This window comes from Eublepharis macularius, chromosome 4, assembly GCF_028583425.1.
Source record: "Eublepharis macularius isolate TG4126 chromosome 4, MPM_Emac_v1.0, whole genome shotgun sequence".
NCBI lineage: Eukaryota > Metazoa > Chordata > Lepidosauria > Squamata > Eublepharidae > Eublepharis > Eublepharis macularius.
This window is the reverse complement of record NC_072793.1, coordinates 80562310-80587886: the sequence shown is the minus strand read 5'-3', so window position 1 is coordinate 80587886 and position 25577 is coordinate 80562310. Positions and strand designations below refer to the sequence as shown.

The 25577-nt window shown below is 42.3% G+C and overlaps 1 protein-coding gene across 2 annotated transcripts in view; it reads left to right on the top strand.

The window, feature by feature from the left end:
- Nucleotides 1-24341, top strand: part of TBC1D9B (TBC1 domain family member 9B) — a 57729-nt gene extending 33388 nt beyond the window's left edge. Inside the window, exons 13-22 of one of the 2 annotated variants that reach the window (XM_054975812.1) lie at nt 540-669; nt 2255-2353; nt 3731-3799; nt 11725-11962; nt 13087-13152; nt 14157-14228; nt 14620-14670; nt 16439-16492; nt 18104-18210; nt 21927-24341. In XM_054975812.1, the coding sequence (XP_054831787.1) occupies nt 540-669; nt 2255-2353; nt 3731-3799; nt 11725-11962; nt 13087-13152; nt 14157-14228; nt 14620-14670; nt 16439-16492; nt 18104-18210; nt 21927-22619 (1579 nt within the window). In that variant the 3' untranslated portion in view covers nt 22620-24341. The remainder of the gene's footprint in view (nt 1-539; nt 670-2254; nt 2354-3730; nt 3800-11724; nt 11963-13086; nt 13153-14156; nt 14229-14619; nt 14671-16438; nt 16493-18103; nt 18211-21926) is intronic. The other variant, XM_054975813.1, reaches the window with a different exon arrangement.
- The last annotated feature ends 1236 nt before the right edge of the window (nt 24342-25577 follow it).

Sequence of the window (25577 nt, the reverse complement as noted above, 5' to 3'; positions counted from 1 at the left end):
CTGCGATGTAAGGGGTCAGGTCAGGAGGTGACTTCTATTAGGGATACTGTATTTTTCTTCCAGTTCTTCTCAGCCCCACTGCATTCTGTTGTTTTATTAGGAATCTTCACTGTTAGACTCAAATGTTATCATATTTTGTAATCCACTTGCTGATCAACTGAATAGCTTTTTTTACTAGGAAGCTTTGTTGTTAGATTCAAATATTGTTATAATTCAAATGTTATATTTTGTAATATTTCTACCGTACCTGTAATTCTATCATACTTGTAATTCACCTTGAGTCTGAGTGAGAAAGGTGGCCTATAAAGGAAAATAAATGAACAAATAAATCTAATTCGAGGGAGCTGAAATTAATCAAAGAGTTTGTGAAAGGGATGAATTATAAAATTGATTATTCTCAAGAGAATGTATCATCAGAGGAATTAGGCAGGCTTGGTAGAAGGATGTAAACTATTCAGAATGATGTTAACACTTCTCGCCCTAATTGTCAGATTATATATTAGTCCAAGATTTTGTTTTCACTCTTGATTTTGCTGTAGGTATCTGGATAATGTAGTCAATCGACATAGTGTTTCTCCACCTATCCCGCATCTCCATGCCTTATTGACAAGCGGAGATGAGCCACCAGTGGAAATCGATATCTTTGAACTTATAAAAACTACATATGAGGTGAGGAGCTGTTTATTTTTAAATTGTATGATATTTTCTGCTTAAGAGTCGGTCTTGCATCCTTTGTTAATCCAAAGCACAGTCTTCAGTGTAAGTTTGAAGCATGCACACATTCAGGATATGGGTTCTTCATCCAGTTTTAATTTCCCCTTGACTTCCTTGTGAAGCTTCTTGTTAGTTCTGATTTCTCTTTTTCTGAAATGTTTGTGTATGGTTAATGCTACAGATGGAGCATCATGTACTTGAGTTGTGGAAGAATGGTTTCGGGACCCTGGCTTCCTACACTTGATGGGGCAGTGTTTACACTGGCCTGGAGAGTTAGGAGCTTGGGGGTGATTCTTCCTCCCTCCCTGAAGATGGAGGATCAGATCACTGTGGTTGCCAGGTCTTCTTTTTACTATCTTCGACAAGCCAGGCAACTTGCCCCCTATCTGTCATCCCGCGACTTGACTACAGTGGTCCAAGCAATGGTCACCTCTAGGTTGGGCTACTGTAACGCACTCTACGCTGGGCTTCCTCTGAACCTGATCCGGCGGTTACAGCTGGTACAGAATGCAGCGGCGCGGGTCATCATCAGAGCACCGGTGTGGGGGCATATTACACAGGTGTTTCGCCAGCTGCGTTGGTTGCCGGTGGAGTACCGAATCAGATTCAAGGTTTTGGTATTAACTTATAAAGCCCTACGCGGACTGGGACCAATGTATCTGCAGGACCGTCTCTCCCCATATGAGCCCCAGAGGACCCTTCGCTCATGCGATAAACATCTATTAAAGGACCCTGGCCCTAGGGAGGCCTGCCTGGCATCGACCAGGGCCAGGGCTTTTTCGGTCCTGGCCCCAGCCTGGTGGAACGCTCTGTCTCATGAGACCAGGGCCTGGCAGGACTTGTTAACATTTCCCCGGGCCCGTAAGACGGAGTTGTTCCACCAGGCATATGGTTGATGGTAGGCCGTGCCCCGCCTAGTCGGGGGGGGGGGATAAAACAGATGCCCTCCCATGCAATGTCCATCTTTCACTTTTTGTTCTGGGAAGAATTGCTGTATGGAGCGTCCAAACCAATTATGTGCTGCGTTGTTTCCTTGCTCTGTGTGTGTGTGTGTGTGTGTGTGTGTGTGTGTGTGTGTGTGTGTATTTATATAGATGTAATTTTTTGATGATAAGATGTAGTATTTTATAATTTTAATGATAGCTAAATGTGTTTTTAAGTTGTGTTGTGATCCGCCCTGAACCCGCTGATGTGGGGAGGGCGGAGTATAAATCCAATAAATTAAATTAAATTAAAATTACAGAAGGAAAGCTTTTCTGTGCTGCCCCTTTTTGTGTTCAGAAAGTGATTCTAACTGAATAGTTACTAATGTACCTCTTTCTTTCCTCTCCCCCCCCCCCCCCCGCCACTAGTGTTTCTGTCCATAGCTTTGGTCAGTAGCTGATCATCAGTCATTTCATACACAGTTTTCTTTCTCCTAATTGAAAACAGTTGTTTTAGTTAATTATTTGCCAGTTTCCAGCGTGCCATTGAGTGCATGCAATATGTCATTGAGTGCTTTGACTTTAAAGATGAACCTGATCTACTTTTCTGGCTATAGAAATTCAGCCATTTGAAGGCAGATGATATTGAGCAGATGCGCTTTAAGCAAAGATTGAAAGTAATCCATTCTTTGGAGGACACAGCCAAGAGGAGCGTTGTAAGTGAAACCCAGTTTTTTAAAAATATATATTTTACGTGCTTTGATCATGTATTTTCATTAGCTGTCTTGAAAGCTTACACTGAAAATCTTGTTGGTCTCGAAGGTGTCACTGGACTCAGATTCTGCTGTTGTACCTTAGTCTTGCTCCCGCATTACCAAAGAGTTGTACTTTTTGTATTATTAACGTTACTTTAGTTAAGGAGCATTGTCTTGATTCCTCTTGCATGTTCCAACTGCTCGCCTGCTCTGCCACATAACCCCAGGCAGCTGCTCAGTCACAATGGGAGGTCCCTAGACACAGGGGACAAATATCCAGGGCTGGTGGCAAGTGATGAAAAGAGACTCCAGCATCCCTCCTTGCAGGGATGTTGGAGGGAAAAGGGCTCTCCAGTGAGAGAGAGGAGGTCTTGCTGCTGGGCTGGGGTGAGGAAGAGTGCGGTCTTGGTGATGCATAGCTAAAACTTCAAAGAAAGAAATAGCAGCTAAGCAACCCAGGTAGCTTATCTGTGAAAAACATATTTCTCTGGGCCCTTGTACAGAGAAGTATTCTGTGGCCAATCTGGGTTGAGGCAAATTAGGGAATTGCAAGTGATGGTTTCAGCTTGTATCTGTAGGTTTGAGCAGCTGCCATAGCAAGTTGGGATGGGAAGCAGATGGAAAGAATTCACAGTTGTAATTTTTACCAGGAGGGAGCCTTATGTGGTCTTGTCACAAATCGCTGCTAGGTAGCTCTCTTCTTTTCACTTCGTCTCCCCCAACAAGTGACGATGAGGGGGGTGGCAGTGACAGGAGAAACTGACCTTTCTCATCACCAGGGCTGTTCTGCTTAGTGCTCTCAAGGGAAGGGTAGCTTTCATATCTTCTCATTCCTGCTTTTTTCTGTTGTCTGTCACAGTGTTCATTCCCTCCAGATAGCATCAGATGTCTCTGGCAGACATCGCCAATGCCCTTGTAAATGTTTGACACTGAGTGGATTAAAGAGATAAAAGCTGAAAGGAAGGAGGAGTTGACATATTTCCTGTTCCCACTTCCAATTACAAGAACAGAGAGCAGGAAGTGCATTTAGCGTGTTGGCCAGCTTTTTGTTATGTTTGCTTGAGTTCAAGGGAATAGAGCTATTCTTTTCTAGCTGTCATCAGATTTTTTGGTTCACTTTTTTTTCTTTTGCATCTTCCTGTCTTAGAGATCAATAACTCCTCCTGATGAATGTTTTTGTATTCTGCTCAAAATAATTATACACTCTTTCCTTTCTCCAGTCAAGTTCCCTGTCCTTGAAAAACATTTTGTCATGCTTGGTAGTACCCTGTTATTGTCAAATGTAACTTTCATACAACTAATAGAAATAAAAAGCCTTGTGTTCCTGCCTTTCTGTAGGTCCGAGCTGTATCTGGTGATATCGGATTTTCAATGCAAGAGTTAGAAGACCTTTATGTAGTATTTAAGGTACGACCCCTGTAAAATATTCTCTTGTAGCTATCAATAACTGCCCAGCTGTGCAGTTCTCACTCACAGCAGACTTGCCTGAGTGCTATTAGCTGTTTGGGGTGGTTTTGGGGCTCGGGTCTGAAATATGGAAGAATTGGGAATGAGATACAAATTGTTGTGGGGATAGTGATTGTTGTGGAGATAATAATAATATCAACATATTTGTAAACCACTCTCTGTGGGGTGTTAAGTTGTCCTGAAGGGCAGTATATAAATTGAATGTTGTTGTTGTTGTTACTTTAAGTTGCTGATTTTGCTTCCTACTCTTCAGTTTTCAAGACAGGAAGCTCTGTATTCAGTTGTTGTCTTGAATAAGGATGTGCAAGATTGATGAGCAGATATAGAGTGTACATATATACTAGCTCATACAAGGTTACATGCTTTATAAAGAAATGCTATTGCCCAAAAGTAGATCCAGGATTTTAAGGGAGAGAGCGGAACCAACTTCTTCTGAGATTAGGCAGGTAGCCCAGGAAGACAGCCTTGTTGGTCATGGCACCAAAACACTGAAACTCTCTCCCCCGGGAAACTCATTTCTCCCTTTCTGTTGCAATCTTCTATCAGTGGGTGATTTTGTTTGTTTCTTTCTTCTGGCACTTTGCCAGTGGTCCCAGTGGAAACTTTTCCTCCCGAAAGTTTCGTTATTTTTATGTTTTGTATGTATTTTATATCTGGTTGTAGTTATTTTGATGAGGAGGTTTTGTTGGTTTTAATGATTTCAAAATGTAATTTTATTATGTATGTTTTAATTTGTTAGCTGCTTTGATGGCTGTAATAACGGCAGAAAGATGGGGTATAAATTTGGTAAAATAAAATGAATATATTACAGAAAAGGCAGTCACTGTAATCCAGCTGGTTGTATGGGAACAGTTTTCTGATGCTTTTCTCTGCTTCAGTGGAGAACCACATATGCATATGCAGGTGATTTAGCACTGGATACTGTATGTGGAACCTTTTTCAGAAGGTAGAATTTGCAACTATTGGCTATTTGGATGGGGGGGAGAGAACACACACAGAGTTAGAGGGTGGGATGGGAAAATTTGACCAGTCTTCCCACTCACCAGCAGATGGGGATAATTACTGTTTTGTGTGCCATGTACACCGTTGGGTTAAGGTCATTAGTCAAAGATGGTTCATTAAAATTGCAGCTATTTGTCCAGATTGATGGGCAAGGATAGAATTCTATTTAGCAACTAACAGCAGTGCCATAGTCTTGTCTGGATAGCTAGTTTTATGTTTGTATTTGTAACTGTGGAGTTTGGAAGCTATCAACCAAAGCCTTACAGAAGTCATCTAGTGAACTGAATGTTCATCTACCGTCTACAGTGCAGGCCCACATTGGGAACTGCAGTTGTGCAGGCCAGCCATCCGGAGCAGGTTTCCAAAGCTTTCAGGCTAAACTGGGGGGGACTCCCCCGCGGACAACTCCAAGCCGGCTTTTCTCGCCCAAATGGTCATGCAGTGAGAAGGCCACCCTGCCTTCTCCCTCAGTTCGCTTTCTGCTGCCACAAGCAGCAGATGGATTTCGGCGAGGCTTAGTGTCGGTAGTGAGTTTGTTAGAGTCTATAGTAGTTGTTATAGTTGTTCAAAGTAGTTAGTTATAGTTGTTGGTTAATGGTTAGTATTTAGATAGTTTTAAATAGTTTTTGACTAGTTTTTCTGTAGTTTAAAGTAACCCTAGACTTCTGAGGGTTGGTTTTCCTTCCCCCTTCCTTTTTGTCTGCAGCTGCTTGAGTTTTTCTACAGCCGTTTTCATGGCAGACAAATCCCTTTTTAAGAACTGTGAGGGTTGTGGAATGAAGATGGCTAGGACGGATGGCCACTCATTATGTCTATCCTGCCTAGGGGAAGGACATGTAGTTGAACGATGCAAACATTGCCAATTGTTCACCCCCAAGCACGAGGAGATTGAGCTTCAAGGTTGAAGGTAATGCTGTAGAATAAGGCAATGTCTGTCTCCGTGAGCCCGGCAGCAAAGAAATCTGCCCTGGCAGAGTGAGCGAAACATTTTGATCCCAGAACTGTGATGGAGGCATCAGCGTCAGATCCGACACTGTCCGATCAGCCATCGGATTCATCAGTTCCGAAGGATTGGAGCCGTCTGCAATCTTGATCCCAAGATACTACAGCCTCCAACCATTCCTGGGCCAGTGTGATATGACTGGGTGGAGAGATTTCAACTCTGGCAAGTGGAAGGTCTAAATCTCCAGTTCCGGCTGGAACGAAGGAAACAGCCTGAAGGCCACGCAAACATAAAGACAAGACCAAGCGTAAGTCTCACAAGCGAGCAGCTTTGCCGGTTCCAACACCTTTATCAGAGACACCCAGGCAAACATTGTCCCCAGCATCGAAACGGAGATCGAGCTCGGTGTCGGCAGCCTTGACCGATGGTTCTGAGAGGACCAAGCATCAGAGGCAATGGTCCAGTTCTGATGAACGATCTCGGTACTAGAAGCCACCTTGGTATCCGCCTTATCCTGTACCTGGCTACCCACATGACTGGGACTATTTTCCACCATACTCATTACCAAGAGTGCCCAGATCTACCCAGAGCAGATCTTGCGACTTGGACCCAGTGTGGTACCCACAGGCCCGACCTTTGACGCCGAGATGAGGTTCTGAGTCAGAGTCAGAGGTAGAGCCTTTCGGATCCGGGCGGAGCCCTAGATTCACCTCTGAACTGCCTCCTGAAGAAATATTGGGAGCGTCTGAGAGGCGATTACCTGCCATTGATTACAAGCTCTATGCTGAGCAGATTATGTGCATGGCAAAATCATTGGACACTGATGTCTCAGCACCCCAACCAAAATACAGGGACAGTATCCAAAAGCATATATACTCTGATACTCCAGAAGTGGTGGCCTTCCCAATGATAGAAGGTTTCATTGAAATCATGGATGATCTGTGCCAAAAGCCTGCATCCATTCCTGCCACTGCGAAGAAAGTGGAAGCCCTTTATAAGATTAAGAAGGACAAATGCTCTTACTTGTTTGTTCATCCTCCAGCATTGTCCATGATAGCTAAGGAACTCCACGCGAGACAGAGACAAGGTAGTCTCTCCACGCCAGCTGACAAAGAAGGTCGTAAACTGGATACATTGGGTAGAAAGTGTTACTCTGGTGCCGCTCTTACGATTAAGATGGCAATTTTTTTAGCTATCATGAATGGCTATCAGATAGTTCTGTGGGACAAGGTAGCCACGTACCTGGAAGGTTTGCCTGAAGAGAAAAAGGTACTTGCCAAGCTCATTCGTGATGAAGCTTTGGTCCTATCCAAGCAGCAGATTAGTACCAGCAGACATATCTTGGATACTGCTGCTAGAGGGCTGAATTTGGCTGTTGCTCTGAGGAGGCATGCTTGGTTAAGAGCGATTGCCTTACCAGTGGAAACAAGGAATAAGATAGAAGACATGCCATTCAAAGGGAATACTTTATTCTCGGAAGCCACGGATGACTACTTAGCAAAAAAGTGGAAAGATAGGCAGACTGCGAAGTCTTATTCTTCCTCAGTCATCAGGCTGTACTTTCTTCTTTCACAGCCCAGTCAGGAAGAATTACCAACCCTAAAGGGAATACCCCTCTTACCAGTTCCAGCCTTATAGAAGCCAGTGTCCATACCGAGCACCATATGTATCTCAGAACCAATCCTGTAGACAGCCGTCGGGGAAGGCTAAGGCGAATCAAACGCTAATGCAAAAAGATCAATCACAGGGTAGAAGGGAGCAGCTATGACTAGGAGAGTCACCATCGTCTACCCAGATGCTGTTCTTCGACAAATTGTCACAATTTTTTGAGGCCTGGAAGGCTATCTGTGAGGACATTTTGGTGTTGTCTATCATTAAAGAAGGTTAGAAGTTGGAGTTTGATACCTTGCCTCCTATTTATTTACCTGGGCAAGCTCCTGTAAATGAGTTGCTGGAATCGCAACAAGAGATTGAGTCTTTATTAAGCAAGGGGGCCTTGCAGAGGGTTCCCTCTTGGGATAACCCCTTTGGGTATTTCGTTTCTTCTTAGTAGATAAGAAGGACGAGGGGAAGAGGCCTATTCTAGAACTGAATGAGTACCTAAGAATAGCAAAATTTAAGATGGTCACATTACTTTGGGTCATCAGTATGGTCCCAGTGGATTCATGGTTCACCCTTATTGATTTGCAGGACGCATATTTTCATATTGCAATTTGCCCCAAACATAGAAGGCTTCTGCATTTTAACTTTAGGGGTGAGAATTTTCAGTACACTGCGCTGCCTTTTGGATTGGCTGCAGCCCTAAGGGTATTCACCAAGTGTATAGCGGTGGTAATAGCCCACCTGAGGTCATTGGGGTGTGCAGTCTACCCTTATTTAGACAATTGGTTGGTGACTGCATTCACCAGAGGAACTGCAGTCACATGTGGACCTGATACTTATCACCTGCAATAACTTAGGACTAGTGGTTAACAGGAAAAAGTTCAATTTAGAACCAAACAGGGTCGTTCAGTTCATTGGGGCAGTGCTAGATGCTGCCACTAATAGGGCATATTTACTGGTGGAGCGTGGTAAGAGGCCTTGGTACACTTGTTTCAAAGATGTAGATACCAGTCAGCTCACCTGATTCAGGTCCTCTTGGGGTTTATGGCCTCCACTACGGCAGTAGTGCCCTTAGCACATCTAAAGATGAGACCATTACAATTGTTCTTTCTCAGAACATTTGATCCACAGTCCCAGTCTCCTCACATTAAGTTCTCGATTCTGAGGAAGGTTCTATGTTCTCTAAATTGGTGGAAGGACCTTACTAATCTGAATAAAGGGATACAATTTAGTTTAGTATCTCATGACATCACAATCACAACTGAGGTCTCCCTGGAGGGTTGTGGGGGCTACTGTGAGGATACATTGGTTAATGGAATGCGGTAGGAAAGTGAGAAGGGGCATCATATTAATTTTTTAGAGTTAAGAGTGGTTTACTACTCTCTTAACTCACTTGCAGTTACGTTGATGGGGAAAAGGGTCCAGGTGCTGTCAGGCAATATAACGATGGTTTTTTATATAAACAAACAAGGAGGGACAGCATTGTCAAAGCTCTGCTTGGAAGCCATCAAATTATGGTACTGGGCTATTTCCCGAAATATTACACTTTCTGCACTCCATATTGCAGGTTCCCAAAACATAAAAGCAAACTGCCTAAGCTGGTTAGGAAGTTCTTATCACGAGTGGGTGCTACGGGACGAATACACTCATCAGATATTCCAAAAGTGGGGGTACCCAGAGACAGACCTCTTTGCCACACAAGAGAACGTGAAGGTGCCACAGTTTTGTTCGGGAGGGGGACTTGGCAGGAATTCGAGAGAGGATGCATTCCAGATACATTGGGAGGGAGGTTTCTTTTTTGCCTTCCCCCAATTTCCTTGATTCAGAGAACTGTCCTGTTTGTACCCATACATCCATGCCATTGTCTAGTGCTGACCTGATATTTTCCATTGCTGTTGCTGTACCCCGATGTCATATTGCTAATACCATAACTTGCTTTCACAGGCTCTCTGAACCTGCAGGTGTCTTATCTAACGCTTTGAAGCTCTCAGTGCTTCTGACCTTGTACACTGCTCGTTCCCATGAATTACTGTGTTTCAGCTTTAATCTCATGCCTTCTTAGTGTCTAGACTTGATAGGTAAAATATGTGAGCAGTTCTTGCGACAGGTTTGCGCCAAAAGTTATGTTTTACTATTGGGAGGCGGAAAGGAGTAATTGTGCTCTATAATAGAATGATTTTCACACGTCTTGAGTATTCCTGTCAACCTGCTGTTACTGCTTAGTTGCTTACCCTGCTTCTGAGTAATCCTATGGACATATCTGTGGAAATGATCTGATTCCTGAATAAAACCTTTTAACCAAGAACCTGGATTCTTGCTGTAATGGTACAGGGGTCTATCTGCCATAGCCTGACACCCATTATGTACATCTTCCAGCAGTACTGTACTTACTGTACTTTGGCAAGACATGGCACCATGATCTGAACAGATTGCATCTGACGACATGGCTCATAAGGCATTAAACTCTCAGTTTTCAGAGGAGGTGGCAAATATTATTTTGAATGCTTGAAAGCCTTCTACTAGGAGTTCATATGCATTGAAATGGAACAGATTTGTGTTATGGGCTGAACCGCAGGGAATATCCCCTAAGACGTGTCCTCTGACTATCATTTTTGATTATTTAATGTCACTGCATAAGGCTGGCCTTGCCTCCTCTTCTATCAAAGTTCATTTGGCAGCTATATCTGCATTTCATGCCAGTGTAGATAATAAGACAGTTTTTCCCCATTCTCTCTCCAAGTTATTTCTCAAAGGTTTGTATAATTTATTTCCCCCATGGATCCAGATAATGCCTCAGTGGTCTAGTCTTATTATCCAGACCCTTTGAATCACTAGCAACATGCAGCTTAGCATTACTGTCGGCTAAAGTGGCTCTTTTGTTGGCAATTACTTCATCCAGGAGAGTCAGCGCCAGTGAGTTACAGGCATTAAGGATAGATCCACCTTTCTTGCAGATCTTCCCAGATAAAGTGGTGATGCGTACCAGCCTGGAATTCTTGCCAAAGGTGGTTTCCAAGTTTCATGTGTCACAATGTTTATCGCTGCCAGTGTTTTTCCCTAACCCTACTTCCTCAAAGGAACAGACACTCCATACTTTAGATGTTAAGAGAGCAGTTTTATTTTATGTAGACAGGACGAAAGCATTTCGCAAGAGTCAAGCTTTTTTTATTTGCCAAACGGGTCACAATAAAGGCAAAGCTGCATCGGCTCAGACCATCTCTAGATGGATAGTTTTAGCAATTAAACTCAGTTATAAAACAGCAAAAGTCCCATGTCCGTTTAGTTTAAGGGCATATTCGACCAGGAGTCAAGCAACATCAGCTGCTTTTCTGCGTGGTGTGCCGCTGGGGGATATCTGCAGGGCAGCAACTTGGTCCTCAGAAGAGACGTTTGTCAAACACTGCAGTGGATGTCAACGCTAGAAGGGAGACTGTGGTAGGGCAATTAGTCCTTCAATTGCTTTTCGCCTGAGAGCATCACTCCGCCTCCTCGGTAAGTAGCTTGGTAGTCTCCCAATGGGGGACTGCACTGAAGACCGTAGATGAAAACAGAATTGCACTTACCTGTAACTTCTGTTCATCTAGGTCTTCGTGCAGGAACACATTTCCTCCCTCCTAACCCACTGTGAGCTCTCTGATGGTTGTATTACCTGAGGCTTGGGGCAGCACAGGAGACATGAGGGAGAAGGGGGGTGGCCTCCTCACCGCATGACCATTTGGGCAGGAAAAGCTGTCTTGGAGCGGTCCACGGGGGAGTTCCTCCCCCCTCCGTTTAGCCTGAAAGCTTTAGAATCCTGCTTCAGATGGCTGGCAGTCCCCAGTGTGTTCCTGCATGAAGACCTAGATGAACAGAAGTTACAGGTAAGTGCAACTCTGTTTAATCAGTACACTTAGAATAGTGAGTATTGGCTACAGCATTGGTATTAGTTATTTCAGCTGTCTACATGCCAGAGGCATTCAGTGATCCTGTTGTGATGCCATCTTCTTTGGAGAGTTCAAGGGCTTCAGAGCTGTGAGTAAAATGCCATTTACTCACAAGTTCTGCACTGAGGTATTTCTGTCTGCACCCCAGGTTGGTGATGGTCTTCTTTGTAATGATTGATTTCACTCCACCATTTTGTCTAGGCTCTTCTTCATGTTGTAAAGTTGTGCCCAAACTTGAAAAGTGTAAAAATAAACAAATTCCATAAAACCCACAGTAGCCTTCTGCTCAAAGTTGCTGGTGGGTTTTTCCCCCTCCTAGGAGCTCTAGATAGGATGAAAATTAAATGATGGAATATGTTGTTAATGTCTGACCTAGTCACCTCTTCTCTTCACAGGCCAAACACCTTATGAGCTGTTACTGGGGAAATCGCATGGCTGCTTCCCACCGAGATCAGAGCCTGCCGTACTTAGAGCAGTACCGCATCAACGTAGAGCAGTTCCGAGAGTTATTTGCTTCCCTTACGCCTTGGTCTTGTGGCCTTCACACACCAGTGCTAGCAGAAAGAATGTTCCGCCTCCTGGATGAGAACAGAGATGCGCTCATTAACTTCAAGGAGTTTGCAACGGGGATGAGTATGTAACTTTTTAAAAGATTCTGTTAAAAGTTAAAAGTAGAAGTTTTTGTCCTTCCCTGTGCACTGGTCAGTGATGACACAGTGCAGAAGCAGCATTTGGAAAGGCATCCTAACAAAGAGCTTGAGAAGAATAGGAAATGCAATCTCATTAGCTCCTCATTGTTGAGTAAGGCAAAAATCGAGGATTGGAAATTCTCATGGTGTGGTCTTCTACAAAGAATTAATGGCCAAAGCTCCTTAAGGCATATCATTGCTTGTGTAGGACCTAAATCTGGTTAATGGAAGTTTGATCCACTGTAGTCTTGTGAACAGAAGGTTTAACTTGGACCTGGGAACTCTGGGTTCAAATTCAGCTTCCAAATGGACACAGTGTGGCCTTGGACAGGCTGCTGTCTTTCAGCCTCAGTTCCCATCAGTAAAATTGCAATATTAACCTTCTTCATATGTCTGTTATCGGGGGGGGGGAATAAAAGCAAACTAGCATGGATTCCTAACATGGAGATGAAATCATCCAAGTCTCACCTGCTAAACTTCTGTATGCCAGACAACTCATAAAGCAACCCAACATAGAATAATCACGGGAAACGAAAAAGGCTAAAGAGCCCATATAACAAAGTGAATTCTTTAAAGTGCAAGTGCTATAAAATGTGCAATGCTGATGCAACAATTTGATACAGTAATTAATACAACAATTAATCCAGTGATTTAGTACAGAAATATTTCATAATCAGTTCATAAGCAATTGTACAAATTATACACGAATTACTTTTTGCCAACAGCAGAGTCATTAACTCTGGGTGAAATAAAGATCTTTGATAGTCATGAGTCCATTTTTAACTGATTATGAAATATTTCTGTTCTAAATCGCTGGATTAATTGTTGTATTAATTACTGTATCAAATTGTTGCATCAGCATTGCACATTTTATAGCACTTGCACTTTAAAGAATTCACTTTGTTATATGGGCTCTTTAGCCTTTTTCGTTTCCCGTGATTATTCTATGTTGGGTTGCTGAATCATAACAGGAATGGTCATTGTCTCTGGATTGTAGACAACTCATAAAGGCTAGAAAGCATTTGCCATTAGCATGTTCCATAATGTTGTTCTTTTCATTTTGGACAGGTGGAACGTATCATGGCGATCTGACTGAGAAATTAAAACTTCTTTACAAACTACATTTACCCCCAGGTATGTGACTTCTTTCTTTGAAACGTCAATTGGTCTACACACTTGGCGTTAGGGTCGTTTTAAATGTTATTTCAGATATGCTAGGCAGTTGTAAAGATTCTAAAATCCCATGCCCACTGACGCATTATTTACTTAAGCACCCTTCAGTAGCAGTTCTCAGAATGGCAGCCTGTGAATCACACTGGGGGCACTTTCAGTGTAAATGTAATTCCAGCTAATCATTCCTAGCTGTTTAACTATATTGTGAGACAGCTTTAAAACACATTTATTAGAGCTACAATTTTTAACAGATTTCATTGGGATGATTAATTGGTGAAATCATTAATCCGATCTTTAAATTTCCTCTCTGATTATCTTATTATCTTTAGTGACATGTAGGGTGCTCTTCCCTCTCCTCCCTGCATCATTTTAGAATGCTCTTCGAGAAGCTTTTATATTTTTGTTAGCAGCTTTGGAAAATTCTGTCTCTGATTGCTCCATGGCAGGTCTTGATTTTAAGTGATGGCCACTCCCCATCTTTTTAGAATAATAGGGTGTGCCTAACAAAATAACAGTAGAGCAAAAAAAGGTGACCTGGTTTAACCTTGCCAATCTGCCTGTTGATGAACTTAATACATGTATCTATTTATGGCAGATTTTTGTTCAATAAAAATATACGAACTCAACTAATGTCTTGTTATCTAGAATCAGCATGACAACAAATGTTTATACAAATCTAATTACATGCTGTTATTGAAATATACTCTCATATGATGGGTAAAACTATTGTGTTCCTATTACATGGAGGAAATTGTTCAGTATACTACCTGGGAGAGTTATCTCTGAGGACCAAACTAGACATTAAGGTCTCCATATGGATGCTGTAATGTCTAACATGGTCCTGAATCCCAAGATGTGTGTGTTTAAGCTGCCTTGGGTTCATCTGATAAAACAAGGCATAACGTAAATAAATCACAACAAAGGATTGATTTTACTTTATTTTTTCCCGACTTCTCTTTGTATAGCTCTGAGTCCAGAAGAAGCAGAGTCTGCTCTGGAGGCCACAAATTACTTCACAGATGATAACACTACAGAAGGTAATAGCAGCAATTGTCACTACAGAAGGTAATAGCAGCAATTGAGAGAAATGAGCACTATAAATGGTCTGAAGACATGCCCAGTGGTTTTCATGGTCCACTGCAGCCGGAGAGTGACCCAGAAAAGCTAGTATTTGTCAAGGCCTGAGGGCAAAAAGATCGATTTAGCCCAATATGAGTAGTATGGTTAGGAGGTAGCCTAATGCTGCTTGTTCATATAAGCAGACCACTTATCCTATCCAAGGCTCTTGCTTAGATCTTATTGTATCTTGTTTCCTTTATTGCCTCCCTCACTCAGTTCTCAGCTTACTCTCTTGTTGTGCCTTAAATTTCTTCCCTAGTTTCAAACCCAGTTTCTCTCTCTCTCTCTCTATTATCTTTCCTTCTCCAGTATCTCCTTTTGTCTCAGAACTGGATCTCTTCCTGCAATGTGATTCTCAAGGTTAGTCTGAGTTGCCTATACATCTCTGGGCCCACTATTTGTTTGCTATAATTATCTACCTTCTAAATGTTGTGAAAGCCCAAATAAAATTAAATTGCTTAGTACCATTTCTGAGGTACAGAGCAGTTAGATGCAATATTTTATGTTTTTAATCTGTAATACATTTTAGATACATTCAATTATTATTGTTCAGATTCTGCGTTTGCTGATTTTAAATTATCTGTTCAGGCCCTAATGTAGAAAAGATATGAGTTCTAATAATTAACCTTGCAGTTCATTCCACTAATGATAATAGTTACTTAGTATCTGTAGCCCCGTGTAACAGAGTGGTAAGCTGCAGTACTGCAGCCCAAGCTCTGCTCATGACCTGAGTTCGATCCTGGCAGAAGCCGGGTTCAAGTTGCCAGCTCAAGGTTGACTCAGCCTTCCATCCTTTTGAGGTTGGTAAAATGAGTACCCAGTTTCCTGGGGGTAAAGTGTAGATGACTGGGGAAGCCAATGGCAAACCACCCCGTAAAAAGTCTGCCAAGAAAATGTTGTCGGTGACGTCCCCCCATGGGTCAGTAATGACTTGGTGCTTGCACAGGGGACTACCTTTACCTTTTTACTTAGTATCTAAGAAACCTGAAAACCATTAAATATTGTATCAAAACCAGACAAAATCCAAAATTCTTTTCTGTACTCTTGTAACATGAAGAGAAGTCGTGCCTTGTTCAAGGTGTTGGTCATATAAATACATTTGCTGTGGATTTCATTCTTAAGATTTATTGCCTCTTTATGGTTTGTCAGAGTTTATTAATATATATATATATACTGGTTTTGATAAATATGGGAATTTATTGGAAAATATTAAATATTTCAAGTTATCCAATGTACATTTTGGTATACTTTTGTCCAAATGTATGTAATGTAACTCTAAATAACAAAAGGTCTTATTTTATTGTCTCTTCAACACCACCTCACTCACATTCTAGTTAACATATGGCTCTTTCCTTTTCCCCCCCAGTAGGCCATGATACATTTCATTCAGAACTTGCTTTCATTTCTTACTCCCCTTATCTTTTTGTGTTGTGCACTGAAACATATATTGCTTCAATGTGCTGTTTTATTTTAATCCTTCCCTATAGATCATGTACCTGCAACGGAATTTCTTCTTCTTAATCTTTCCTTGTTACTTTTTTCTTTGGATATGAATTCTCTTGCTGGATTAAACCCAAGATCCATCTTGTCCAGGATTGTTTTCAGAAGTAGCCAGAGCAGGTTGTTGGAAAGTGTGGACAGGAAGGTGTAGATTTCTGTAGCTACCTGTCCACATCTGGTGCCATTGCTCCCTCCTTAGATAGACTAACACTGGGCTCTTTGTTGTCTCTTAAAAAAATATTGATAGTAAACACATCACAACATTGTTAAAACACTATATCAATATGCAAAGTATCAATTTTTTTAAAAGCCAGCAAAGAGCCCATTGGAGGAAACGGCGGGAGGAAAATGGCAAGTGGGAGGAGAAAGGACATTGTGTAGAGGCTTCATGCTGCTGTGAATGAGATCAAACCAGGAACTGGAGAATCGCCCCTGTGTGGAATTAAGCCACGAGTATGCTCTACAGAAGACTTGCTGCTCAAATGATGTACATCTCTGTATACATTATTTGTTCCAGTTATGTTAAATGCACTTTAGTGTGTGCCTATAAGGATAGACATTGTGCTGTCCTATTTCATGCAGTACTCTAAATACAGAGTATATTATTTTCTTCTCTCTTTTTTGTTAGAAGCAGCTATGCAGGAAGACAGAGCATCAGGAGAGAAGAACTCCAAAGAACAAGGTGATCATTCTTTCCTAGTGCTGGCAAATTGCCCTAGTATTTCCTTACTTGTCACTCATGCAGCCATTTTCACCTTTTCCAGATTCCTAGGCTCAAATCTTATTTTGCAGAGAATAAAGTGCCTTGACTAAAACAGTGAGCATCAATAGTTCTCTCAAGAGTAAGAACGTCATATTTAGCCTGTTGGAGGGTATGTAACTGTCTGCCAAGCCACAAAATATTTTATTGTAGCTGCCATTTTTATGCAGCATGTTTCATGTTAGCCATGCTGGATGACATTTCTAAAAAGAGCAGGCCTTTGACCAAAAGAAATCCAAATATCTTACAGTTTTGCATGGTCAATACCCTTAGTTAATACAAGAGCCTTAGCCCGATACATGGGGCTGCTTTTGAAGATAGCCTAGACACTTTAGCTGGTTTAGAATGCAAAATCCCATTTACTGTCCATCTTTTCACATCTGGAACACATTGCACCAGTCCTGAAATCCCTTCAGTTGCTGCCTGTTGTTTCTGCTGGTGCTTACCATTAAAGCCCTTCATAACCTGGTATCTACATACATAAATGACCATCCCTCCTGATATGTACCCATGTGGCAATTATGCTCTCTACACACCAGGGTCTCCTAAAAATCCTCTTGAGTGTTCTCCACTCAAGAACAGTCTTCTTTAGTTGCCCTTTTGCTGCTGCCACTGCCAATATGGTGCAGCAGCAGCAAGGCTTCCACTTGTCAGGTTTCTCTGTAGTTTCAGTCCCACAAAATCTGTAATTGAATATCATTATAAAGATACAATAATCTGTGCATCGGGTTCTCCAAATTCCCAGTTTTCACTTTTCAGAAAAATAAATCTTTAGTTTCTTTCCTTGCAGATATGTCTTTCCGTTTGTATCTCTGCAACAAAGGAGGCTAGAAACTTACTTTTCTAAAAACTAAAAGTTGAAAATCTGATACACAGATTATAATAATAATATTCAATTGATTTTTTTTAAAAAAAACAGAGGCTGCAGGGAGGAAATGGCCACCATAGGGTAGCATCAGGGATAGTTGCTGCCATGCGGGCAAGACCAGGAAAAGCCACACTTTCCCACCCACTCAGCAGCTATCCTGGCTTTGCTGTCATCTTTCCCAAAACTTCACAGCAAAGCAGGTTTGGGAAGACCAGAGAAATTCTGTGGAAATCCTGGGGGGTGCACAAATGTGCAACAGTGCGGTGGGGGAGCAGAGAAAAAAAACACTTCCTAACAGCCTCTAACCCAGGGCAAATAACTTGTGTGGGAACTGCCTTGCCCTAGGCCTTTTCCTGTACTGCCTTTCTTTTAAATGATAGAACAGCTTCTTGGAAGTCTTGAGCCAAGCACGTAGCCATAGAGCGATCAAGCAATGTTGTCATTATTATTACAGAATTATTTAAAAGAAGGGACAGCTTGAAGTCCTCTGGCTTAACTGTTTTAATTGTGTTTTAATTATATTTTAATTGCTTGTTTTAAATACATGTTTTAATTAATATTAATATTCTATTTATTGTAATGCACATTGAGTCCTGAGTGTATTGGGAGAAAAACAGTGTATATAAATGCTCCAAATAAATATAATGGCATGATTTTCTTTGCAGAAGAGAAGGGTACCAGTCTACAAGATTACAGATATCATCTACGAATGTGGGCCAAGGAAAAAGATTCCAAGAAAGAAACTATCAAGGATCTCCCTAAAATGAGTCAGGTGGGAATTTGAGAATGCATTTTTAAAAATTAATCTTTCTAATATTTAGGTTCACTTTAGACATAATATGAAACCAGGTTTATTTTAACCATGGCTCAACATCATATCTTCTGTGCAGTCCCATGTGGGATCTGTGCATGCACAGGCCAGCCAGTTGTTCCAAAGCTCCTAGAGGCATGAGACGCTCTCCTAGCCTTTTCACACGCTGAAAGGATATTCTACCCCTGTTGAAAGTTCAGGTTTGGTTCATTACTGTCAATTTAAAAGATGCATACTTTCATGTTCCAATAAATGTTTACTTCAGAAAGTTCCTTTGCTTCCAATGTGGCTCTGAAAAATACTAATACAAGAGTTCTTCCCTTTGGTCTCTTCTCTGCCCCTCATATCTTTACAAAAGTCATGGCAGTAGTGGTGAGCCACCTCAGTAATTGGCTCAGTGATTGGCTTCTAGTGGACTAAACTAGAGAATCTCTGTCGTAGCACATATTTCTGGTTTTAACTGTCCTCGACCAACTGGGCTTCAAGGTCAGTCTGGAGAAGTCATCTCTGGTTCCCCTGCAGAAGATGGTATTTGTGAAGGTAATCCTAAACTTCTCCCAAGCCCTTGACTTCTGCACTCCAGACAGGATAACAAAATTTCATCAGATGCTATGCATCTGACTAAGAGAACTGTGGTTCTCGAAAGCTTGTGCTACAGTAAAGTTGGTTAGTCTTAAAGATGCTACTGGACTCTACTATTTTGCTACTACAGACTACAGACTACAGACTACAGAGGCTAACTCCTCTGGATCCAAAATTTCTCCTCACTCTGAACAAGGTCCTTTCATACAGGCACCAAAGTGCAAAACAAATTCAAAGACTGTTAGGTTTTATGGCTTCTCTGACTCTGATAGTTCCATTCGCCAGGCTGATGCTTTGTCCCCTTCAATTCTGGTTTGCCAGAGTGTTCCGTCCGCACTGCCAGAACCTGTACAAGCAGTTCTCTATACTGAGACTCATCCACAGGTCCCTAATGTGGTGGAGCGACAAACAGAACCTCTTAGTGGATCTTCCCCGATATAAATCTTGATCAACACAGATGCCTCTCTATCAGATTGGGGGCTTGTTCTGGGACTACTCAAATAAAGGGAGAATAGTCCACTCAGGAATCATCTATGCATATTAGCCTCCTCATTCTCAAGACAATATATGCTCTGAAGGCTCTGGTTTGCCTAGTAGAAGGCAAAAATTTACAGATAGGCATGGACAATACAACTGCCATGCATTACTGAGCCCGCTTGTAGGGAGAGCAGAATATAAATTGAATAAAATAAATAAAATAAACAGATGGGGGACACAGCCTCCCTAGCTCACTCCTAGGAATCCTCATTAATATGGGAATGGGCTATCCAACTTCAAGTCAGACTTTTTACCATACACATAGCAGGCGAGGACAATGTTCTTGTAGATGCCCTGAGTTGGTCCCAAAGTCAGAACTATGAATGGTCTATCCATAGGGAGTTCCTCCACCCTATTTTTGCAAAATGGGGGCATACGACCATAGACCTTTTGCCACACACCTCAACAGGAAATGTGCATGGTATTGCTCAAGGGCCGGGAAGGAAAGGCCTCTCTTGGAGACACTTTTCAGATTCCTTGGTCAGGCACTCTCCTGTATGCATTCCCCCCTCTACCTCTTATGATGCTAACACTCAGCAAGATGATGAGGGAAGGTTCCTTAGCAATCGTAATAGCCCCTTACTGGCTGAGGCAAGCCTTGTTCGCCACTGAGGCGATCGTTAAAAAATTAACGATCCAGCTGATCGTGGATCGGCACCAGCGACAATCCCGAATTAACGATCCACACCGATCATCTCCCGTTCCCAAACCGTGGATCGTGGATGCCGAAGCGGGGCACGCTGGTATTCCCAGCTATGTGGGAAGGTGGGTTGTGGCAGCGCTCTCTCTCTCTCTCTCTCTCTCTCTCTCTCTCGGCTAGCAAGGAGCAAGCAACAGCTCTGTCCCACTCCACTGTTTGCAGAAACCCAGCCTGGCACCTGAGTGTCTGGAACTGAGCCCGATCGCCCCGATCCGGGCCTCTCCCAACCGCTGGATCGTTGGTCGTGGACAATCACGTTCTGCTGGGTCACAATTGCACGATTGCCATTATCGTAGGGTTTTTTCGTTCGTAATGCGGATCGTGCCCATCTCTAATCTGAACCCTGCCTCTGCCTCATCGCCTTGTGTTTTACGCTATTTGGTCCAGTTAAAGGACCAAGATTTGGCTAATTCCTCCATTAAATTTCACCTAGTGGACATTTCAACCTACCATGACAACATAAGTGGGAAGTCTCTCTTTGCTCAGCCATAATTCAAGTCTTTCCTTAGATGTCTAGCTAATGTGTATCCTCCAGCATTCAGGCCGATTCTCCAGTCGAATCTCTCCTTGGCTCTCACTTCAGTCATGCATAAGCCTTTCAGACACCTAGCTACCTGCTCCCTTGAGATACTGGCAGCTAAAACAGCTTTTTCTGGTGACCATAACCTCGGATAGGAGGGTGAGTGAATTGCAAGCCCTGAGATACAGTCCTCCTTTCATTAAGATGTTCACAGATATGGTTATTCTGTGTCCGAGCCTCCCTTTTCTACCAAAGGTTGTCTCCGCTTGTCACTTGAACCAAGACATTGTCTTACCAGTATTCTTCCGTACACCTATAGATGCTGTAGAGAGATTTTTGCATACCCTAGATGTTAAACGTGCATTATGCGTCTGCTTGGACAGGACAGCTCTTTTCCAAAAGGTCCTTAATCTCTTTGTCTTGTTTAAAGGGCCCCAAAAGGGCCATAAAGTCTCCACACAGACTATTTTGAATTGGATAGTGTGACTCATTAAGGCTTGTTATAAACCGTCTAAACAACCATGCCAGTTGTACATAAGAGCACGTTCTACTAGGGCTCAGTCCAGCTCGTAAGCCTTCAAATTAGGCATCCCTCTAGTCAGATTGTGTAAGGCAGCCGCCTGGTCTATGCTGTCCACATTTATCAAGCATTATGTCATTGACAGACTCCAGAAGGGACACGGCTATTCGCAAGGCCGTCCTGAAGTGTCTCTTCCGTTAAAGAGCTTCACACCTACCTCCTGGATAAGTTAACTCACTAATCTCTCATTCTGGACTGCACAGAAGACATGATGATGAAAAAAGGGCTGTGCTTACCTGTAACTGTTGTTCATCAAGTGGTCTTCTTTGTAGACATACATCCCTCTTTTCTTCCCCACAGTGAGCTCTTTTTCCTTACCTTCCTTCTGCACTGGCGACTTAGAGAACTGAGGGAGGGAGTCTCTCACCCCATATTTTATAACACACCTGTGAGAAAAGCTCACAAAAAGGCTAGGCAAGCATCTCACTCCTCTAGGAGCTTTGGAACCTTAGCAGCTGGCCTGTGCATGTGCAGATTCCATGTATGCCTGCACAGAAGCCCACTTGATGAGCAACAGTTAAAGGTAAGTACAACCCTGATCTATTTTGCGTAACAAGGACTTGGCTTACAGATGATTGCTCAAATCTTGATTTGCATCCACAAATGCTACTTTCATTGCCTTTCCTCTGACCAAGGGAGTGTTCAAGGGTAATGTTGAGGAACAAGCCAAATTTATGCCAGGATATCAACGTTGTTATCTCACATGTATTAAGTATAAATATGATTAATAAACCAACTTCTTTGTTATTCTTCCCAAGGAACAATTTATAGAGCTGTGCAAGACCCTTTACAATATGTTTAGTGAAGACCCTGTGGAACAAGAGCTGTACCATGCCATTGCCACCGTTGCCAGCCTTCTCTTGCGCATTGGGGAGGTAGGGAAAAAGTTCTCCCACCAGCCTTCTAAGAAAGCTGATGACTGCAAAGCAAACAGCTCCCAGGATGCAGCAAGTGAAGAAGAGTCGCCAACATCTGAACAAAGTCAGAATTCCACTGTGGAACGTTATCCCCAGGCTAATGCAGAAGATAAAGCTTCTGGAGATGTTCAGCCTGAGAAACACCAACAAGAAAATCAGATTTTTGTAGATGGAGGTGGTGAGGGTCCAGGATCTCCCATACAGATGCTTTCAGATGATGAAACCAAAGACGATATGTCCATGTCTTCATACTCCATGGTCAGCACAGGCTCCTTGCAGTGTGAAGATATTGCAGATGATACGGTGCTCGTTGGCTGTGAAGCTAGCAGTTCAGTTGCACGATATGGCAGCACCATTGACACAGACTGGTCCATCTCCTTTGAACAGATCTTGGCCTCCATGCTTACAGAGACTGCCTTGGTAAACTACTTTGAGAAGAAAGTCGACATTACACAAAAGATCAAGGAACAAAAGAAAGTAGAAAGGCAGTACAGTTCATCTAGCGATCATGAACTTTCTTCAGTGTCAGGTTGAACTCAAGGCAAAGGGCAGGCTTGGGTAATAGAAGCTGGAAATCTAGAAACCTGTTGAATGCCTAGACATGGCTTTTTTAAACCAACAGCTATACTCACCCAACAAATAAAGTAGCTTCAGCTGAGTAAGGGGCTTATCACAATGACTATTTAATATAGGCACCTCCCTGGAGGATGCCTTGCTTGCTGGGCTTGTGTTACATTCTTAAGAGCATGAAGGCCATTAGAACCTAATAGCCTCTGTGGCTTAGAGATACTACAGTTAAATTATGCATGCCTGGCTCTGGCTATCTTTCTTGAATGGAGCTTGATTTCAGTCACACTCTGCTCTACCTTCATGTACTTTTAGGTTCTTTGGTAATTGTTCTCAAGAAATGCAGCCTAGTTTGAAGTCCTTCCTTCTATCTTTGGCTGCCTCCTTGTGACCTAACACTATGTATTAAAATGCTGTAGCAGTTGGCTTGCCTAAGGGACAAGCTTGTTAGGAACCTAAATGCTATGCAGTCATTTGTCAGATACAAAGAAGTTACATTCCACTGCACTTGTCACCCTGCAGCTAGAATGCACTAGTGTCTTGGGACAGCAGGTTTCTATCCCAAGGGATTTACCATCCCAGCAGTAGCGTGTGGTTTTTGACACCTCACAAGAAAGATGTACACGAGTATATTTTGAATTGCTTTTAATTCTTCAGTGCCATGTATCCGTTTTTAATTGTCCTGAAAGAAAGAAAACCACTGAGAATCACTGGAACTGGGGACCGGATTGAGCTGGGGTGAATATCAGCATCCCAAGACAGTAAAAGGTCTTGCTGAGATACCTCTTGCTGCTTTGAGCATTAAATTGCTCTCTTTATAATTTTAAAGGGTACATTGTAGGGTATGGATTCCAGTAAACCAGTTATCACAGCAGAGACTGCTTAACAGATTTGTTTCTTATTAGGGTTAGAAACAGATCTTCAGGTTGTTCTGTGTACTAGACCTACCCAGTGCTCCATGCATGTGTAGAAACTGTAGTTTTTTTCTTTTGATTTGTTTTTTAGTTAGGCATCCATCCTCTTCAAAGGAAACAACTAAGTGGCTGCAGGGTAGTCCAGTGCCTCACATCATAGGGACAATCCTGTTGGACTACAATTAAAAGAGGAGTTGTAACAATTTAATATTGTATTTTTTAACAACCCTTTCTCTTACGTAGGCATACAGCATGCAGTTATGGGATCTGCCCTCTGCAAATCATTTGTAGACCAGAGGAAAGTTGGAGCTCCATGTTGGGATTGATAGCTTCCCTATGGGAAGGCCTTCACATGCACCGTTATATTTGTTTCTACATACATACCCATCTCATTACACAAGTATCTTATTCAATCACCATACGCTTCATTAAAAGTGAGTGAATGTTAATGTGTGGCTGTGGCCTAGCCAGCAATGAGTATGGGTTATAGTGGAAGTTCAGAAAGAGAAAATTCTGAAGCCCTTAGGAGGCTGCATCCATGGAACACACCACATGGTGCAATACCCAGTGTTATTATGTTTCTGTGGTGTATTCTGTGTGTATTCTCAACCAATACATGTTTCTTAAGTCCCTGCCTCTTTCGTCGTGTACCTCTGGACCGATCATAGAAAAATGTGCTTTTACTAATTCTTCAGTAATTTATTGTATTTTTTAAATACAGGTATATGTGATTTTACATTATGTCTGATCAATCACATATTCAATAAATGGAAAGAATCTCACACAGCCACAGGTTTGCTTTTGCTTTATTTAAGTAGCAACAGTCTTTAAAGATGTCTACCATTCATTTTCACAATTACACTTTTCACAAGCACATTTGGGAAGATGTTTGGGATAAATGAGCAGGTGATCAGTATGTTTTGAATGCTGTGCCTCATGTATAGAGTATGCCATGCCTTAGGCATGTATAGAGTATTTCTATTTCACTCTCACATCACTGCATGTCTTGTTCCGCACATGCATGAAAGCACTTCAGTCTGGCAGGTTACTATGTATGACATGAATTCTTGTACACTGCAGGGTTAAAATGGCCTTTATAAGAAACATACCATAGGGGCCATTACCATTTCACAACAATGCAGACTAGGGTATGTGTAACTTTGGGTATGACTGCAAAACACTGAAATCACCAGCTAGATCAGGCCAATTAGATGCACAGACTCTAATTGGCCTGATCTAGCTGGTGATTTCAGTGTTTTGCAGTCATACCCAAAGTAACACATAACCTAGGATCATGCACAGACTCCATGATCCTCCACAAAAAAAGCTAGCAATCCTAGCTGTTCCACCACACTGGAATCTGTTTCCATATATTCTTGCTGGTGTTACTCTGTTCTGTACTGATATGGAGAAAAATATGTAGCCCATCTGTGGCATGAACTAGTGCACGAGTGGCTTACAGCAAATTGTAGTCTGAGGGTCCTCTCTAGAATAGGGGTCCCCAATATGGTGCTGATAGGTGCTGTGGCACCCGCCGATACCTTTCCTAGCACACACCAAGTGTTTTAGGAATTGGGCATGGCCTCTGATTGGTCGCTGGAGATTTGATTGGCTGTACAGATTTTAAAACATACTGCTGTTGCAGCAGCTGCCACCACTGTGTGACTGAAGGTAAGCAATATATTCATTTTAAGTCATTCTGTTAAACAGAGCTTCTGCTTGAAATATTGAGTTATTCATTAAAATTATTCATAACCTCACTCTGACATTTGGTGGGCTCCACCTCCTATGGCAGCCATTTTACAGTTGGCTTCACCTTCCATGGCAGCCATTTTGTAGCTGTATATGTCAACGTGTGTCAGAACTCCAAATGTGCCCACAGGCTCAAAAAAGTTGGGGACCTTTGCTATAGAGTAACTGAAATATTGGTCTATAAATCACCATTGAAGGGCAGGCACATAGTGATATACTTCAACTGGTAGGTTTATGCTTAAAACCCTTTAAAAATTAG